Genomic DNA, 20392 nt, shown 5'->3' with positions numbered 1-20392 from the left:
AACAATCTACTATCCCCAAAACCAGTGAAGTTGGCACGTTCGTAAATAAAAACAGAATACAATGATTTGCAAATCCTTTTCGACCTATATTCAATTGAATAGACTGCCAAGACAAGATACTTAATGTTCGAATTTGAAAACTCAATTGGCAAATATTAGCTCATTTGGAACTACAGTAACTACAGTTGGTCGCTACATCTGTAAGTGCAAGTTAAAACTCTACTATGCAAAGTGAAAACCATTTATCAACAACACCCAGAACTGCCGCCGGCTTCGCTGGGACCGAGTTCATCTAAGATGGGCTGATGCAAAGTGGAAAAGTGTTCTGTGGTCTGATGAGTTCACATTTCCAATCGCTTTTGGAAACTGTGGACGTCGTGTCTTCCGGAACAAAGAGGAAAAGAGCCATCCGGATTGTTATAGGTGCAAAGTTGAAAAGCCAGCATTTGTGATGGTATGGGGGTGTATTAGTGCCCAAGGCATGTGAAGGCGCCATTAATGCTGAAAGGTACATACAGGTTTTGGAGCAACATATGTTGCCATCCAAGCAACGTTCTCATGGACGCCCCTGCTTATTTCAGCAAGACAATGCCAAGCCACGTGTTTCAACAGTGTGGCTTCATAGTAAAAGAGTGCGGGTACTAGACTGGCCTGCCTGTAGTCCAGACCTGTCTCCCATTGAAAATATGTGGTGCAATATGAAGCTGTTGAACAACTTAAGCTGTACATCAAGCAGGAATGGGAATGAATTCCACCTGAAAGCTTCAAAAATTGGTCTCCTCAGTTCCCAAACATTTACTGAGTGTTGCTAAAAGGAAAGGCCATGTAACACAGTGGTAAAAATGTCCCTGTGCCAACTTTTTTTGCAATGTGTTGCTGCCATTAAATTCTAAGTTAATGATTATTTGCAAAAAAAAATTGTGTTTCTCAGTGTGAACATTAAATATCTTGTCTTTGCAGTCTGTTCAATTGAATATAAGTTGAAAAGGATTTGCAAATCATTGTATTCTGTTTTTATTTACCATTTACACAACGTGCCAACTTCACTGGTTTTGGGTCTTGTACTTTTAACATAAATCAATATTTGTTTAGTTCTTAAGAAGTCATGGCTGTAACCATCAAGTACACTTGTTAAACATTATTAATGAAGTTGTGTGCTTATGTTGGTTCATTTATAAATAACATCCATACCTGAATGAGACCCACTATTAAGTCAAATTTTTTGAAAAGCTGTTATGCTCGTGGTTAGAGTGTCCGCCCTGAGATCGGTGGGTTGTGAGTTCAAACCCCGGCCGAGTCATACCAAAGACTATAAAGATGGGACCCATTACCTCCCGGCTTGGCACTCAGTATCAAGGGTTGGAATTGGAGGTTAAATCACCAAAAATGATTCCCGGGCACGGCCTCTGCCGCTGCCCACTGCTCCCCTCACCTCCCAGAGGGTGATCAAGGGTGATGGGTCAAATGCAGAGAATAATTTCGCCACACCTAGTGTGTGTGTGACAATCATTGGCACTTTAACTTTAACTTAGGGCCTATATATATGCGGTCCTCTACAAGGTTTCTCATAGTCATTCACATCGACGTCCCACTGGGGTGAGTTTTTCCTTGCCCTTATGTGGGCTTTGTACCGAGGATGTCGTTGTGGCTTGTGCAGCCCTTTGAGACACTTGTGATTTAGGGCTGTATAAATAAAGATTGATTGATCTACTAAGATCCAAGCACCACGCGCTAAACAGCGTGTGCAATCTGTAAAGTAGCGTTTACTATTGCGTGTGATCTACTAAGACTGCGTGTGCAATTGAAAAGTGGTGCAGACCGCCTTATTTAACTAAGGATGTTAGGGCGTCACCGTGGAGACACTCATTTACTGCACATTCATGTTATCATGCTACTCCTACCTGTGGTGTGTTGCAACATTTTCAAACATGCAGCAGGCATCTACCACTTTTTATGGGCATTTTAGAAGCAGTCGTGTAGTGCATCTACAATGGCACCACTTGGTTTTTTTTACCCGTCGAAGGTGCGCTCATTGGAGAGAGGTTGCGCTTACTCCACTCAAAATGCAAAAAAATGCATGCTTAAAAAAGTTATTTTCATATAAGAAGTATTCTAATGATAGATATTCTATGTGAAAAAAATGTATGTCATTAAAAACAGACACTAGGTCCTTTACGGATAGGATAGGATAGGTCTTTATTGTCATTGCACAAGTACAACAAAACTGTTTTCAGCACAAACCCGTTCAAGATTAGACAAACAAACAGTGTACAGGGTTACAGAACAGGAACGCTGATGGGTCGCCACGAGGCGCCCCGTAAAAGGTGGGGAAAAGGTAAAACGCTGGGGAAGAAGATGAGTAAAAAATACAATCTAGACTGGGCTCCTAAGGAGGCCCAGTCTGGAGTGGGAAAAAACCTCCATGCCATGCATACATAAACATGTTACATATAATCACCATAACTCGCAACAGATGGGGGGGAGTTGGGACCCTGGAGGTCGACTGCTGCTATGAAACGCTGCCAGCCGTCCATCACCCCGAAAGGGAATCAAATGGGGGTGGGTGTATATGCCCATTGTCTTGGATGTGTCGATGTAGTGTCCATAGGCCTGGGGCCGTTCTGCATGCAGGCTAAAGTTCGACTCTAGGTGTCGTTGAGGAGGGAGGGAGGTCAAAAACGTCCATCATTGAGGTGTCCTCGGGGATGTTTTCAAAACAGCCTGCTCCTGTTGTTGCAGCGTCAAGGCCATTCGAGGGAGTCAAGTCAATCAAGTCGAGAGTCCAGCTGATCATTTCTATGTCTGATGTTTAGATTTTGGAGGACAGCGCAAAGAAAGAGGCTTCAAAAAAGTGTAGACAAGACAAAACAAAGAGAGCAAGCAGGGAGAAGGGAGCGGAAAAAAATGCGACCGCACTCACCAGAGGCAAGACAGAAAAATAAAAATAAAAAAACAGCTGTAAAATTATAAAATTATGTTGCTAAATAGACGATATATCTAATTTTTATTTTATTTTTGAGCGTCCAAAATGTTGACACACACGTGTAGGACGGAGGATTGTCGTCTGTCCATCGCATGAGCACTGATCCTGCAGCCGTGTATGAAACCGTCAGTTTGCATGTCCTTCCCACATGTGCTAATAAAGGGCTAAATAGTGCTCGCAAAACGGTGATGAGTGTTGATAAATCACATTGCCTTTGCTAAATAATTACATTCTTCTCCTCCCAGTACAGTCGGCCCTTTGATTATCAACCTATATTTTGCCCGCCCTATTCTGCTCACTTAACAATCCACTTAGCACACGTTTAGCAGATCAGCTTTGCGTGTGCTATCAAGTTAGCACGTGTTTGAGTACACACAAACCTTAAGTGTATTAGTCCCTTAATTGTTAGAATGTATTTGAGAAACAGACAACACCTTTTTTACGAGACTGCTCAGTAATTGGACAAAAATCTTGGTTGCAATGCAGCTCAGCGATTGGTTCATTCAGGATTCATATTTTGGGTTCCTGGGAACCGGCGTTGTCACACGTACAATAGATTATTATTAGAGATGTCCGATAATTACTTTTTTGCCGATATCCGATATTCCGATATTGTCCAACTCTTAATTACCGATTCCGATATCAACCGATATACGCGGTCGTAGAATTTACACATTATTATGCCTAATTTTGTTGTGATGCCCCGCTGGATGCATTAAACAATGTAACAAGGTTTTCCCAAAATAAGACAACTTCAACTCAAGTTATGGAAAAAAGTGCCAACATGGCACTGTCATATTTATTATTGAAGTCACAAAGTGTTTTTTTTTTTTAACATGCCTCAAAACAGCAGCTTGGAATTTGGGACATGCTCTCCCTGAGATAATCCTGATACCCACTACAACTATGGGAAATACTATACTTTAACTTTCACAAAGTGCATTATTTTTTTATTTTTTTTAAACATGCTTCAAAACAACAGCTACAAAAACAAGGAAGGCACACAGCTTCAGTCCAGAGTATACAAGAGTAATAAAGTAAACAATAACAGTCCTCATTTAGTGCAAGACTGCCTGGCATTCTGTATAACAGGAAATTATAAACTGGGCTCACATCCATCTTCCGCTTGTATTCATCGTGTATCTCCTTATGATTCTTGAAGAGGTGGGAGATCTAATTGCTCGTATTAAAGGAAGACGTCTTGGTTCCTCCTCGCATAACCAACTTTTTGCAGTCATTGCAAATTGCCAGTTTTTTATCCGTCAGAGACACTTTAAAATAATCCCAAACCATAGACATGGTGTCGTTAGTCAGTCACCGAGCGAGCTCGCTTGTTGGGCCACGGCTACAGCACCGGCAACAACACACTCTTGTTGTTGTTATGCTCTGCTCGCGGCAGTTTGATGAGGTCATCAAAAGCGTCGCCAGTAAACCTCCCATGCTGCAGTCGTCAACTCATGTGTTGTGTGTGGGAGAGGGGAGATGCAACTGCTCTGTACTTCTCCCTACATCCGCGTTTTACCGGATATGTACCACTCCGTACAGCGGCGTTTTAAAAAGTCATTCATTTTACTTTTTGAACCCGATACCGATAATTTCACACTTTTTTTTTTTTTTTTAAACCTTTATGTATAATGTTGAACTTGCTGCTAGTCTTTTTTTTTTTTTTTTTTTAATTTTATAAACCTTTATTTATCAGTTGCAACATTTACATACAATTGAGAAATAATAATAATAATAAGTACAAAAACAGTACAAAACAACGCCGGGGGGTTGTAAACTCAATAAAGTAACTAAAATAGAATGCTATATATATATATATATATATATATATATATATATTTTTTTTTTTATTTTATTTTTTTTTTTATATATATATTTTTTAATATATATATATATCCATCCATCCATCCATTTTCTACCGCTTATTCCCTTTGGGGTCGCGGGGGTGCTGGAGCCTATCTCAGCTACAATCGGGCGGAAGGCGTGGTACACCCTGGACAAGTCGCCACCTCATTGCAGGGCCAACACAGATAGACAACATTATATATATATATATATATATATATATATATATATATATATATATATGTATATGTATATGTATATATATATATGTATATATATATGTATATGTATATATATATGTATATATATATATATATATATATGTATATGTATATATATATGTATATATATATATATATATATATGTATATATATATATATGTATATATATATGTATATATATATATGTATATATATATATGTATATATATATGTGTGTGTATATATACTGTATATATATATATGTATATATATATATATATATATATATATGTATGTATATATATATATATATTAATATATATATATATATTAATATATATATATATATATATATATATATAACAAAGTGCAAAGCCATAGACTCACACAAGTTCAGTAAATAATTTAAATTTGGAACACAGCATCATCGTTTTCACAGCTTTTTGGTTGTTAGAGGTAGAGAGTGTTTTAATGTAGAGTTCTAATTCTTTTTGAAAGGCACCAAAAACAGGTCGAATATTGAGAAACTTATCTTTATGAATATAAAACTTAGCGAGTGATTTTCACCCTTTTTTGAGCCAAGGCACATTTTTTGTGTTGACAAAATGCGTAGGCACACTACCAGCAGAAATCATTAAACAACGAAACTCAGTTGACAGAAAAAAGTCGTTGTCGCAATTGTTGGATATGACTTTAAACCATAACCAAGCATGCATCACTATAGCTCTTGTCTCAAAGTAGGTGTACTGTCACCACCTGTCACATCACACCCTGACTTATTTGGAGTTTTTTGCTGTTTTCCTGTGTGTAGTGTTTTAGTTCTTGTCTTGCGCTCCAATTTTGGTGGCTTTTTCTCTTTTTTTGGTATTTTCCTGTAGCAGTTATTATATCTTCCTTTGAGCGATATTTCCCGCATCTACTTTGTTTTAGCAATCAAGGATATTTCGGTTGTTTTTATCCTTCTTTGCGGTGACATTGTTGATTGTCATGTCATGTTCGGATGTACATTGCGAACGCCATCTTTGCTCCGCAGTAAGTCTTTGCTGTCGTCCAGCATTCTGTTTTTGTTTACTTTGTAGCCAGTTCAGTTTTAGTCTCGTTCTGCATAGCCTTCCCTAAGCTTCAATGCCTTTTCTTAGGGGCACTCACCTTTTGTTTATTTTTGGTTTAAGCATTAGAAACCTTTTTACCTGCACGCTGCCTCCCGCTGTTTCCGTCATCTACAAAGCAATTAGCTACCTGCTGCCACCTACTGATATGAAAGAGTATTACACGGTTACTCTGCCAAGCTCAACAACACATCATTTGCAGACTATAATTACTGGTTTGCAAAAAATATTTTTTACCCCAAATAGGTGACATTAGATAATCTCCCACGGCACACCAGACTATCTCATGACACACTAGTGTGCCGCGGCACAGTGGTTGAAAATCACTGGTCTATCCTTCGAGCGGCTAACTACATTACGTCGGTGCCTATTAAACAAACGTATTTAGCCATATTAAAGCGTCATGGACGCATTGACCAATCAGCGTCCTTTATTCCAACAGGCTCCGACTTTCTTCGACCAATCAGCTCCGCTTCTGTGCAACGTTCTCCAACAAAGCGAAAGGTGATTGGCTGTCACAACCAGGCATGAGCTCTAGACAGGCGGATTGGGTTTAACGGGTGCGAGCTTGCTCCTCGTCTATTTTTATAGTGGCTAATTACAATACGTCAGTGCCTAATAAACCTAAACGTTTTTAGGCGTATTATAACGGCAAATACGCGTGGACTAATTAGCGGCCTTTATTCCAACATTCTCCGACAAATTTAGCAATTGATGGCTCCCTTGGTATTTAAACTGTGTGTAACTTGTGAAATCTCACAGCCCGGCTAGCTCAGTCGGTAGAGCATGAGACTCTTAATCTCAGGGTCGTGGGTTCGAGCCCCACGTTGGGCGCTTCCTTTTTTTTCTCGTCACATCAAGCACGATGATCACTAAAGTAAAAATCTGTTACTACACGTAGTGGTTTTTCCATTTATTCATTATGACGGTAGCCTTTACTCCACTCTTAATTGTCGGGTTGTGAGTTCGAACCCCGCATAGACACTACTTTTTTCTTCTTTTACATTCAGAATTTCAAAATATTTATGCTGGTATTTAACATAATAATCCGATTTTATAGCAGTTTTCAAGACACCCAGATGCTTAAAAGTAAACACACTAGATTCTCCAAAATCACGGAAAAATTATTCAAAACCCGATTAGATACATTTATCAACAAAAGTGGAACGCTCTGGAGAACCAATATGGATTCCGAGCAATTATTTCAACATCCATCCATCTTCTTCCGCTTATCCGAGGTCGGATCGCGGGGGCAGCAGCCTAAGCAGGGAAGCCCAGACTTCCCTCTCCCCAGCCACTTCGTCCAGCTCCTCCCGGGGGATCCCGAGGCGTTCCCAGGCCAGCCGGGAGACATAGTCTTCCCAACGTGTCCTGGGTCTTCCTCGTGGCCTCCTACCGGTCGGACGTGCCCTAAACAACTCCCTAGGGAGGCGCTCGGGTGGCATCCTGACTAGATGCCCGAACCACCTCATCTGGCTCCTCTCGATGTGGAGGAACAGCGGCTTTACTTTGAGCTCTCCCCGGATGACAGAGCTTCTCACCCTATCTCTAAGGGAGAGCCCCGCCACCCGGCGGAGGAAACTCATTTCGGCCGCTTGTACCCGTGATCTTGTCCTTTCGGTCATAACCCAAAGCTCATGACCATAGGTGAGGATGGGAACGTAGATCGACCGGTAAATTGAGAGCTTTGCCTTCCGGCTCAGCTCCTTCTTCACCACAACGGATCGATACAGCATCCGCATTACTGAAGACGCCGCACCAATCCGCCTGTCGATCTCACGATCCACTCTTCCCTCACTCGTGAACAAGACTCCGAGGTACTTGAACTCCTCCACTTGGGGCAAGATCTCCTCCCCAGCCCGGAGATGACACTCCACCCTTTTCCGGGCGAGAACCATGGACTCGGACTTGGAGGTGCTGATTCTCATCCCAGTCGCTTCACACTCAGCTGCGAACCGATCCAGTGAGAGCTGAAGATCCTGGCCAGATGAAGCCATCAGGACCACATCATCTGCAAAAAGCAGAGACCTAATCCTGCACCCACCAAACCGAATCCCCTCAACGCCTTGACTGCGCCTAGAAATTCTGTCCATAAAAGTTATGAACAGAATCGGTGACAAAGGGCAGCCTTGGCGGAGTCCAACCCTCACCGGAAACGTGTCCGACTTACTGCCGGCAATGCGAACCAAGCTCTGACACTGATCATACAGGGAGCGGACCGCCACAATCAGACAGTCCGAAACCCCATATTCTCTGAGCACTCCCCACATGACTTCCCGAGGGACACGGTCGAATGCCTTCTCCAAGTCCACAAAGCACATGTAGACTGGTTGGGCAAACTCCCATGCACCCTCAAGGACCCTGCCGAGAGTATAGAGCTGGTCCACAGTTCCACGACCAGGACGAAAACCACACTGTTCCTCCTGAATCCGAGGTTCGACTATCCGGCGTAGCCTCCTCTCCAGTACACCTGAATAGACCTTACCGGGAAGGCTATTTCAACATTGATAGCATTAATCAAAATAACAGAGGAAATTACCAATACAATAGATGGATGGTAAAGAAGGTGCGGCCGCAGTATTCATGGCCTTAACGAAAGCATTTGACACGGTTAATCATGATATTTTAATACAAAAATTAGAACGATATAGCATCAGAGGCTTGGTCTTGAACTGGGTAAGAAGCTATTTAACTAGACTGACCATACGTCCTCTTTTCCCAAGACATGTCCTCTTTTGCGGGGCTGTCCGGTCAGAGTTTCTTAAATGCCTCAAATGTCCGGCATTTTGAGTTAGGGTTGCGTGTATTTTCAATGTACAAAACCTGTTTCCTTATGAGTTGGGAAATTGTGTTAGATGTAAATATAAACAGAATACAATGATTTGCAAATCCTTTTCAACCCATATTCAATTAAATGCACTACAAAGACAAGATATTTGATGTTCAAAGTCATAAACTTTATTTTTTTTGCAAATAATAATTAACTTAGAATTTCATGGCTGCAACACGTGCCAAAGTAGTTGGGAAGGGGCATGTTTACCACTGTGTTACATGGCCTTTCCTTTTAACAACACTCAGTAAACGTTTGGGAACTGAGGAGACACATTTTTTAAGCTTCTCAGGTGGAATTCTTTCCCATTCTTGCTTGATGTACAGCTTCAGTTGTTCAAGAGTCCGGGGGTCTCCGTTGTGGTATTTTAGGCTTCATAATGCGCCACACATTTTCAATGGGAGACAGGTCTGGACTACAGGCAGGCCAGTCTAGTACCCGCACTCTTTTACTACGAAGCCATGCTGTTGTAATACGTGGCTTGGCATTGTCTTGCTGAAATAAGCAGGGGCGTCCATGGTAACGTTGCTTGGATGGCAACATATGTTGCTCCAAAACCTGTATGTACCTTTCAGCATTAATGACACCTTCACAGATGTGTAAGTTACCCATGTCTTGGGCACTAATACACCCCCATACCATCACAGATGCTGGCTTTTCAACTTTGCGCCTATAACAATCCGGATGGTTCTTTTCCTCTTTGGTCCGGAGGACAAGACGTCCACAGTTTCCAAAAACAATTTGAAATGTGGACTCGTCAGACCACAGAACACTTTTCCACTTTGTATCAGTCCATCTTAGATGAGATCAGGCCCAGCGAAGCCAACGGCGTTTCTGGGTGTTGTTGATAAACGGTTTTCGCCTTGCATAGGAGAGTTTTAACTTGCACTTACAGATGTAGCCACCAACTGTAGTTACTGACAGTGGGTTTCTGAAGTGTTCCTGAGCCTATGTGGTGATATCCTTTACACACTGATGTCGCTTGTTGATGCAGTACAGCCTGAGGGATCAAAGGTCACGGGCTTAGCTGCTTATGTGCAGTGATTTCTCCAGATTCTCTGAACCCTTTGATGATATGATAAGGGACGGCGTGGCGCAGTGGAAGAGTGGCCGTGCGCGACCCGAGTGTCCCTGGTTCAATCCCCACCTAGTACCAACCTCGTCATGTCCGTTGTGTCCTGAGCAAGACACTTCACCCTTGCTCCTGATGGGTGCTGGTTAGCGCCTTGCATGGCAGCTCCCTCCATCAGTGTGTGAATGTGTGTGTGAATGGGTAAATGTGGAAGTAGTGTCAAAGCGCTTTGAGTACCTTGAAGGTAGAAAAGCGCTATACTATACAAGTACAAACCATATTACGGACCGTAGATGGTGAAATCCCTAAATTCCTTGCAATAGCTGGTTGAGAAAGGTTTTTCTTAAACTGTTCAACAATTTGCTCATGCATTTGTTGACAAAGTGGTGACCCTCGCCCCATCCTTGTTTGTGAATGACTGAGCATTTCATGGAATCTACTTTTATACCCAATCATGGCACCCACCTGTTCCCAATTAGCCTGCACACCTGTGGGATGTTCCAAATAAGTGTTTGATGAGCATTCCTCAACTTTATCAGTATTTATTGCCACCTTTCCCAACTTCTTTGTCATGTGTTGCTGGCATCAAATTCTAAAGTTAATGATTATTAGCAAAAAAAAAAAAATGTCTATCAGTTTGAACATCAAATTTGTTGTCTTTGTAGCATATTCCCAAAGTCCTGACTTAAATGTGTGGACAATGCTGAAGAAACAAGTCCATGTCAGAAAACCAACACATTTAGCTGAACTGCACCAATTTTGTCAAGAGGAGTGGTCAAAAGTTCAGCCAGAAGCTTGTGGATGGCTACCAAAAGCGCCCTATTGCAGTGAAACTTGCCAAACAAATATTAACATTGCTGTATGTATACTTTTGACCCAGCACATTTGCTCACATTTTCAGTAGACCCATAATAAATTCATCAAAGAACCAAACTTCATGAATGTTTTTTGTGAGCAACAAGTATGTGCTCCAATCACTCTATCACCAAAAAATAAGAGTTGTAGAAATGATTGTAAACTCAAGACAGCCATGACATTATGTTCTTTACAAGTGTATGTACACTTTTGACCACGACTGTATAGAGCAGGGGTCGGCAACCCGCGGCTCTTTAGCGCCGCCCTAGTGGCTCTCTGGAGCTTTTTCAAAAATGTATGAAAAATGGAAAAAGTTGAGGGGGAAAAAATATATTTTTTGTTTTAATATGGTTTCTGTAGGAGGACAAACATGACACACGCATCCCTAATTGTTATAAAGCACACTGTTTATATTAAACATGCTTCACTGATTCGAGTATTTGGCGAGCGCCGTTTTGTCCTACTAATTTTGGCAGTCCTTGAACTCACCGTAGTTTGTTTACATGGAAAATTTCTCTGACTTTCTAGGACGTGTTTTATGCCACTTCTTTTTCTGTCTCATTTTGTCCACCAAACTTTTAACGTTGTGCATGAATCCACAAAGGTGAGTTTTGTTGAAGTTATTGACTTGTGTGGAGTGCTAATCAGACATATTTGGTCACTGCATGACTGCGAGCTAATCGATGCTAACATGCTATTTAGGCTAGCTATATGTACACATTGCATCATTATGCCTCATTTGTAGCTATATTTGAGGTCATTTAGTTTCCTTTAAGTCATATTAATTCAATTTATATCTCATGACACACTATCTGTATGTAATATGGCTTTTAATTTTTTGCGGCTCCAGACAGATTTGTTTTTGTATTTTTGGTCCAATATGGCTCTTTCAACATTTTGGGTTGCCGACCCCTGGTATAGAGCAATGATATGAAATTGTGTGATGTATTATGCTGTAAGTGTGTTCATGTTCGAAATAAACTAAAGAAAGAAAATATGTTTATCCGTCCTTGCTATCTGTGCAGGGTGTGAAGCGCTGCAGTCCCATAACAGGCTGTGAAGAGTTCTACTATCCTCCATGGAAGCGGACTGTGTTCAGATGGCTGGTCAGCCTCCCCATCTGCCTTCTCTGTCTCTGCTTCGTCTTCCTCGTCATGCTCCTCTGCCTGGAACTGCAGGTCAGCACCAGACAACACCCGAGATAGAAAGACATAAAGTTTATTAACGAATAGGACTTAATAAAGATGCGATCCCACCTGACTCTGCAGGAAGTGGTTATGGAGGTTCAGGAGCTACCTGGCATCACGAGATTTGTTCCTAAAATACTGCTGGCCATTACTGTCACCATATGTGATGAAGTTTACAAGAAGATTGCCTACTGGCTCAATGACATGGGTAAGAGACACACGTGTCATAATGATTGCATATGTGATACATGTGTTTGTTATTCCAGAGAACTATCGACTTCAGAGTGCCTATGACAATAATCTCATCATCAAGATCGTTTTTGTAAGTCTTTTTCCCCTCTGCTTTAGTTGTTTGACAGCATTCATGCAATGAAACGCATACCAACAGTTTTTTCCTTTTTGTTTTGCAGTTTGAATTTATCAATTCTTACCTAAGTCTTTTCTACATTGGATTCTACCTCAAGGATATGGAGCGACTAAAGGAGGTGAGTGCAAGTAATACAGTCGTCCCTCCTTTATCGCTGTTAACATTACCGCAATAAATGAATCACCGCAAAGTAGGAATCGTTCATTATAAATTGAATATTTTCATAGCTAGTGCAAAAAAAACCTGTTCTTACGATTATCTAAATATATTTTTCAACATTATGACATGAAATAACACCCTTTAGTCATCTCGATACTTTTAATTCAATATAGTAATGTTGCCTGAGGCTTAGCCAATCAGTGACCACAATACTGAACAGCATGACCTGACGGCTAATACTGCACTAGTATGTATATATATATATATATATATCCATCCATCCATCTTCTTCCGCTTATCCGAGGTCGGGTCGCGGGGGCAGCAGCCTAAGCAGGGAAGCCCAGACTTCCCTCTCCCCAGCCACTTCGTCCAGCTCCTCCCGGGGGATCCCAGGCCAGCCGGGAGACATAGTCTTCCCAACGTGTCCTGGGTCTTCCCCGTGGCCTCCTACCGGTCGGACGTGCCCTAAACACCTCCCTAGGGAGGCGATCGGGTGGCATCCTGACCAGATGCCCGAACCACCTCATCTGGCTCCTCTCCATGTTAAAGTTAAAGTTAAAGTACCAATGATTGTCACACACACACTAGGTGTGGCGAGATTATTCTCTGCATTTGATGCTGAGTGCCAAGCAGGGAGGTAATGGGTCCCATTTTTATAGTCTTTGGTATGACTCGGCCGGGGTTTGAACTCACAACCTACCGATCTCAGGGCGGACACTCTAACCACTAGGCCACTGAGTAGGTGGAGGAGCAGCGGCTTTACTTTGAGCTTCCCCCGGATGACAGAGCTTCTCACCCTATCTCTAAGGGAGAGACCCGCCACGCGGCGGAGGAAACTCATTTGGGCCGCTTGTACCTGTGATCTTGTCCTTTCGGTCATAACCCAAAGCTCGTGACCATAGGTGAGGATGGGAACGTAGATCGACCGGTAAATTGAGAGCTTTGCCTTCCGGCTCAGCTCCTTCTTCACCACAACGGATCGATACAGCGTCCGTATTACTGAAGATAGATATATATATATATATATATATATATATATATATATATATATATATATATGTGTGTGTGTGTGTGTGTGTGTGTGTGTGTATACATATGTATGTGTATACATATGTATGTGTATATATATATACATGTGTGTGTATATATATGTGTGTATATATGTATATATATATGTGTGTGCGTATATATATATATATATATATATATATATATATATATATATATATATATATATATATATATATATACATACATATGCATGTGTATACATACACATATATGTATGTATGTATGTATACACATACTGTATATGTATATGTCTGACGAGTCCGCATTTCAAATTGTTTTTGGAAATATTCGACATCGTGTCATCCGGACCAAAGGGGAAGCGAACCATCCAGACTGTTATCGACGCAAAGTTGAAAAGCCAGCATCTGTGATGGTATGGGGGTGCATTAGTGCCCAAGGCATAGGTAACTTACACATCTGTGAAGGCACCATTAATGCTGAAAGGTACATACAGGTTTTGGAACAACATATGCTGCCATCTAAGCGCCGTCTTTTTCATGGCCGCCCCTGCTTATTTCAGCAAGACAATGCCAAGCCACATTCAGCACGCGTTACAACAGCGTGGCTTCATAAAAAAAGAGTGCGGGTACTTTCCTGGCTCGCCTGCAGTCCAGACCTGTCTCCCATCGAAAATGTATGCCGCATTATGAAGCGTAAAATACGACAGCGGAGACCCCGGACTGTTGAACGACTGAAGCTGTACATAAAACAAGAATGGGAAAGAATTCCACTTTCAAAGCTTCAACAATTAGTTTCCTCAGTTCCCAATCGTTTATTGAGTGTTGTTAAAAGAAAAAGTGATGTAACACAGTGGTGAACATGCCCTTTCCCAACTACTTTGGCACGCGTTGCAGCCATGAAATTCTAAGTTACGGTAATTATTATTTGCAACAAAAAAAAAAGTTTATGAGTTTGAACATCAAATATCTTGTCTATGTAGTGCTTTCAATTGAATATGGGTTGAAAAGGATTTGCAAATCATTGTATTTCGTTTATATTTACATCCAACACAATTTCCCAACTCATATGGAAACGGGGTTTGTAAACAAGCTATTCAGACACCACAATGCTTTGCATTTCCACACTAGTCCTTTCAAACTGTTATTTTAGGCAGACAGCACTACCTACTGGGCTATTTCCATACTGCCCTTTTAATAAGGATGTTTATTTCTATAAGATTGTTTTACCGAAATACTCTCCTTCTCCTCAACAGATGCTTGCCACACTACTGATTTTCCGCCAATTCCTCCAGAACATCAAGGAGGTCCTCCAGCCCTACGTCTATGAACAAAACAAACTGGGTGTCTTCACCCCCAAGGTGCTGTGGGAGCTCCTCCAGGCCATCACGCTCAAGTATGGCCGCCTGGCTCTGGGAAAGGCCCAGGCGTCAATGACCGCCTACTCCTTCCTGGGCCCCAGAGGACTCGCAGTCAGCGGCGGCGCGGACGCAGGCGCACGTCCGGCGACAAGAGGGGATCTGAAAGCCGGGTTCAGGCTGACAGAAGAAGAGTGGGATATGACCGACGGCGCTCTGAAGCAAAGGAAGGTCAGCTTCACGGAGAAGGTGGACTACAAGGATGTCGCGGCGGAATCGCAGGCGGCCGATGAAACCTTCCCTGAGGACAGTCCCACTCTGGTGGAGGACGGCATGGACCCATGCAGCATTTTTGACAGTTGTGATGAGGACAGTGACCTAGAAACTGGAGCTCAGGTATGTGTTCCCCTTCCTCATTCCCTTCTTCAGCCCTTGTGCAAGCTTAGACTTCACATACAGTCGCGGTCCAAAGTTTACATACACTTGTAAAGAACATAATGTCATGGCTGTCTTGAGTTTCCAATTATTTCTAGAACTTTTTTGTGATAGGGTGATTGGAGCACATCGTCACAAAAAACATTGATGAAGTTTGGTTCTTTTATGAAATTATTATGGGTCTACTGAAAATGTGGGCAAATCTGCTGGGTCAAAAGTATACATACAACTAGGAATGTCCGATAAGATCGGACTGCCGATATTATTGGCCGATAAATGCTTTAAAATGTAATATCGGTATCGGTTTAAAAAATTATCGGTATCTGTTTCAAAAAGTAAAATGTATGACTTTTTAAAACGCCGCTGTGTACACAGTCGTTTTTAGCGCTTTCATGGCGAGTTTACTGACAGATATAAGTAAGAACTTAACACTACTTTATATTAGAAATGGCAACAGCGGAGGATGAATGTTCCATAACAAGAAGATAGAGAAAAAGAAGAAGCTTATCGACTACGGTGTCGGCACGGACTACAAAGGCGGATGCGCACAATTTTTCAGGATTTACGCAGCAGGTACCAGAAGGTAAGAAAAGTTACTTTTGCATAATGTTGCGAAACAAAACGCCAGATACTGTCTTACCTTATACACACACCATAATAATACTTCATAGCTTACCAAAGTCGTACTAAAACATTTTGATAGATTTTTGAGCGCCGTGTGTAATGTTCTACATTTTCAATGGAACATATCAAATGTTGGTGTTGTTTACTTGGGTCATATTGCCATCATATTGCAGTCTACACATATCTCTTATGTTTGACTGCCATCTACTGGTCACACTTATCATTACACCACGTGCCAAATAAAATTGCTCCGAGGTCGGTAAGCAAAACCAGAATTATTCCGTACATTAGACGCACCGGGTTATAAGGCGAATTTTGAGGGGGAAAAAAGGATTTTAAGTGCGCCTTATAGTCCGGAAAATACGGTATGAAGCACAACAGCTCAAGCTGTCCCAAAGTGCTGTACAAGTTAAGGACAATTACAAAAATCAAACAATAAATTGATGAAAAAAACATGCGAATAGCTGATGAATGAAGAGAAAACTCAATAAAACCCAGCTCTAAAAATGTAGGTGTTCTGCCCTCACTATATGTATGTATTTGTCAGAACTTGGACTATGGTGTGGTTTGTTCTCCCGTGGTGCAAGTGAATTGGACTGGTCACGGCATGAAGGTAAATACATAATTTAATAATAACACTCAAACGAACAAAAGGCGCGCTCAAGGCGGATGTACAAACTTGACTAATGAAAACAAAAGACTTGCACGGGGGCAAAAAACTATGAACAATTAAACAAAACACTAACTGTGGCATGAATCGAAACAAAACTTACTTGGCATGGACATGAAGTGCGCAGCGGAGGACAGAGTGTGACAGGGGGCATAAATGCGGGGGTGTCGTCAGGCCGAACAACAGAAAATGAATTAACTTAAATACTATGGACATGATTAGTGAAAGCAGGTGCGTGACTCAAAACGTGAAACAGGTGCGTGACGTGACAGGTGAAAACTAATGGTTGCTATGGTGACCAGACAAGGGAGTGAAAAGACAGAAACTAAACAAAACATGACTTAAAACAAAACATGATAATACAGACATGACAGTATTGAGGTTATAAAACTAACTATCCAAGACGTTCCAATAAAGTTCCAAAGCATACTTTATTGTTGTTTATCTTGCACACTACTTTAGTCTTGTACTTATCTTTACTTTTGTCTTGCACTTTACATGTAAAAAGACTTATCTTTTCCAAGGTTTGTAAGAGCTAGCACAACTTGTCTGCTTCTCATTTGGCTCATAAACTGACTTCCTGAAATCGTCAACCCGGAAGTGCCTAAACAAATCAAGCGTAGTAATTTCCTATCGCCACAAGGTGTCAGTAAGAGTCTACAATCCAATTGGCATAACACTGCCATTCATTACCATGAATTGATTTACTTGGACCTTGACTTAAACAAGTTGAAAAACTTATTGGGGTGTTACCATTTAGTGGTCATTTGTACGGAAAATGTACTGTACTGTGCAAATTACTAATAAAAGTTTCAATCAATCAATCACTTGGAAAGCCAAGCTCATCTTGTTTTTGTTTTTTTTAAATCCTGTGCATAAGAATATTTTAAATTGTGATTTAAAAGACTCTGTAACTGCGAATGCTCTGTCTCCTCCGTTGTTTTGTAGTCCTGAGAAGATGCATGAGAGTCCATCAAGATGATGTGCAATTGTCTGCATTGACAGGACGCGAAAGAGAATACCAGCCTACCCTCGTCACGAGACTCAAACGGTCTTCGTCACAGAAGGAAAACCCCGGACGAGGCCAGGGAGGACAAGAAGTCCTGGATTGATCCGCCTGAAGAAAGCAAAACCGTCACCTTGACTCAGGCTGAGATTGAAAGCTGTATGCAGACGTATGAGGTGGTGAGAAATATGACAACATTGACCCGGATGTAAGGAACAGGCCTGAAGTCAGAGCTTTTCCTCCTGTCGCTCACACAACCAGTGACATGCACAGACAAAGACGCCTTAAAGAGAAAAAAAGGGGGTTAAAAAGACGGATCGTTTTATAGTATTACCTACAATTAGGAGCTTAATTGGTTCTGAGCTCTTAACTCAAAACAGTTGTATCTAAAGTACATTGAAATTAATTGAAATCGGTTCAAACTACAGTAGTTTTATGAAGTAATGTAATAATGATGTCAGGTTCAAACACTGATGACATCTATTAAACAAGACAAGAAACAAACAAACAGAGACAGAATTAAAATTGGCTCAATTGAGGAGAGACGCCTGGACACTGTACCCTTGCACAGTGTCTCACCACGCTCTGGCGAAAGATCGTACGCCACCTCTTTTATTTGGACTTTCCCTGATTACATGGCAACAGCTGTTTCTAAGGGACGGGGGTCGTAAACAGCCATCGCCTTTGATTACAAAACAGTTCAAAAGAAAAGGTCGTAAAACAGTTCACAGAAAAGGTCGTAAACAGCCGTTGCCCTCGGTCACAGAACAGTTCAAAGAAAAGGTGCCTTGAGGGGGGTCAGGCCCTGCTTCCTCTCCGCTTTGTAGTTCTTGGGTCAAACCAAAATCTTTCTGTGGATTACAATACATGTTGCTTCCCATCCTACAGTGGAGTTTTACAAGCCTTCTTCTTGGTAGGTTCAAAGACAGCTTTTGTCTTCTCGCCGGGAACTCATTGAAACACAAGGTTTTGTGATAACTTAGATACAACTATTCTGACAAATAATGTACATCATCTACTGTATTTTACAGTATTTTGTATGCCGCACCCACTAAAATTTAGGAGAAAAATAACACATGTTCCATATATTAGCCGCATCGGACTATAAGCCGCAGATATATACGTTGTGAAATGAGTTATCTACACATAAATATTTGGTTAATGTTTATTTACATACCATAATTGTTTCCAAATGGTGTCTGTAAAACGGCTGATCAAACAAAACAGAAGTCATGGTCATGGACCCACTAGCCGAGCAAGCTAGCTCTCCAATCGGCTAAACAGACTCAATTACTCCACAGTGACGTTTTGGTGAATTTACTGAGGAATTTGTTCAACTGGAACAATACAAAAATAATTATATTGTAAGTTAATAATACTAACAGAGACATTCGTCGACGTGTGAGCATATTAGCTAATGCTAACGATGCTAGCTTCATTATATTACAATAACACGTACAAATATGCATAAAAACACTCCTACAGACATCACACATGGGACGGTTTAGTTATATTGTAAAACTTACAAACGTTGCTTGGAGTGACGAATGAAGGATCCTTATGAGTAGAAACGCTATGATCGACTAGAAGACAGAACGGCACTTCTACTTCCGGTTGAAAACTTTCAACTGCAGGAAACACTTGTAGGCATTCACCCAGCTGCACCTGCGCGTGTTTAATGAAAACAATTCGCTTTACAGCTGCACCATTTTATAAGCCGCAGCAGGGTTCAAAGCGTAGGAAAAAGATAGCTGCTTATAGTCCGTAATTTACGGTACCATAGAGAGCGGACGTCTACCGGATCTCCTCTCTGTCACACACCGTCAGCAGCTCCTCCATATTTTCATGGATAAATGTCCACCGTTTAGATATTATTTCAACGTCCTCAAAAGTGTTGCTTGTAACTCAAAATCACAGCAATTAGCCGAGAGACAGCTCTTAACTCAAGACTAGAGATGTCCGATAATATCGGGCTGCCGATATTATCGGCCGATAAATGCAATATCGGAAAATTTCGGTATCGGTTTCAAAAAGTAAAATATATGACTTTTTAAAACGCCGCTGTACGGAGTGGTACACGGACGTAGGGAGAAGTACAGAGCGCCAATAAACCTTAAAGGCACTGCCTTTGCGTGCCGGCCCAATCACATAATATCTACGGCTTTTCACACACACAAGTGAATGCAAGCATACTTGGTCAACAGCCATACAGGTCACACTGAGGGTGGCCGTATAAACAACTTTAACACTGTTACAAATATGCGCCACACTGTGAACCCACACCAAAACAAGAATGATAAACACATTTCGGGAGAACATCCGCACCGTAACACAACAGAACAAATACCCAGAACCCCTTGCAGCACTAACTCTTCCGGGACGCTACAATATACACCCCCAGCTACCCCCCCAAACCCGCCTCAACCTTCTCATGCTCTCTCAGGGAGAGCATGTCCCAAATTCCAAGCTGCTGTTTTGAGGCATGTTAAAAAAAATAATGCACTTTGTGACTTCAATAATAAATATGGCAGTGCCGTGTTGGCATTTTTTTCCATAACTTGAGTTGATTTATTTTGGAAAACCTTGTTTACATTGTTTAATGCATCCAGCGGGGCATCACAACAAAATTAGGCATAATAATGTGTTAATTCCACGACTGT

General features: G+C 41.5%; 1 protein-coding gene and 1 non-coding gene across 4 annotated transcripts in view; both read left to right on the top strand.

Annotated features, from left to right (window-relative positions):
* The window catches only part of ano8a (anoctamin 8a), a 62088-nt gene that overhangs the window by 24980 nt on the left and 16716 nt on the right, over positions 1–20392 (top strand). For 2 of the 3 annotated variants that reach the window (XM_061929869.2, XM_061929851.2), the window contains exons 9-14: positions 11924–12076; positions 12167–12293; positions 12352–12407; positions 12496–12570; positions 14896–15393; positions 17732–17911. In XM_061929869.2, coding sequence (XP_061785853.2) covers positions 11924–12076; positions 12167–12293; positions 12352–12407; positions 12496–12570; positions 14896–15393; positions 17732–17911 — 1089 coding nt within the window. The remainder of the gene's footprint in view (positions 1–11923; positions 12077–12166; positions 12294–12351; positions 12408–12495; positions 12571–14895; positions 15394–17731; positions 17912–20392) is intronic. The other variant, XM_061929859.2, reaches the window with a different exon arrangement.
* trnak-cuu (transfer RNA lysine (anticodon CUU)) lies at positions 6903–6975 on the top strand. The gene has a single exon. It is a non-coding gene; the product is annotated as a tRNA-Lys (tRNA).

Source organism: Nerophis lumbriciformis, linkage group LG03 (genome assembly GCF_033978685.3).
Source record: "Nerophis lumbriciformis linkage group LG03, RoL_Nlum_v2.1, whole genome shotgun sequence".
Classification (NCBI taxonomy): Eukaryota; Metazoa; Chordata; class Actinopteri; order Syngnathiformes; family Syngnathidae; genus Nerophis; species Nerophis lumbriciformis.
Note: the sequence above shows the minus strand (reverse complement) of the source record. Positions and strands in the feature narration are given on the sequence as shown.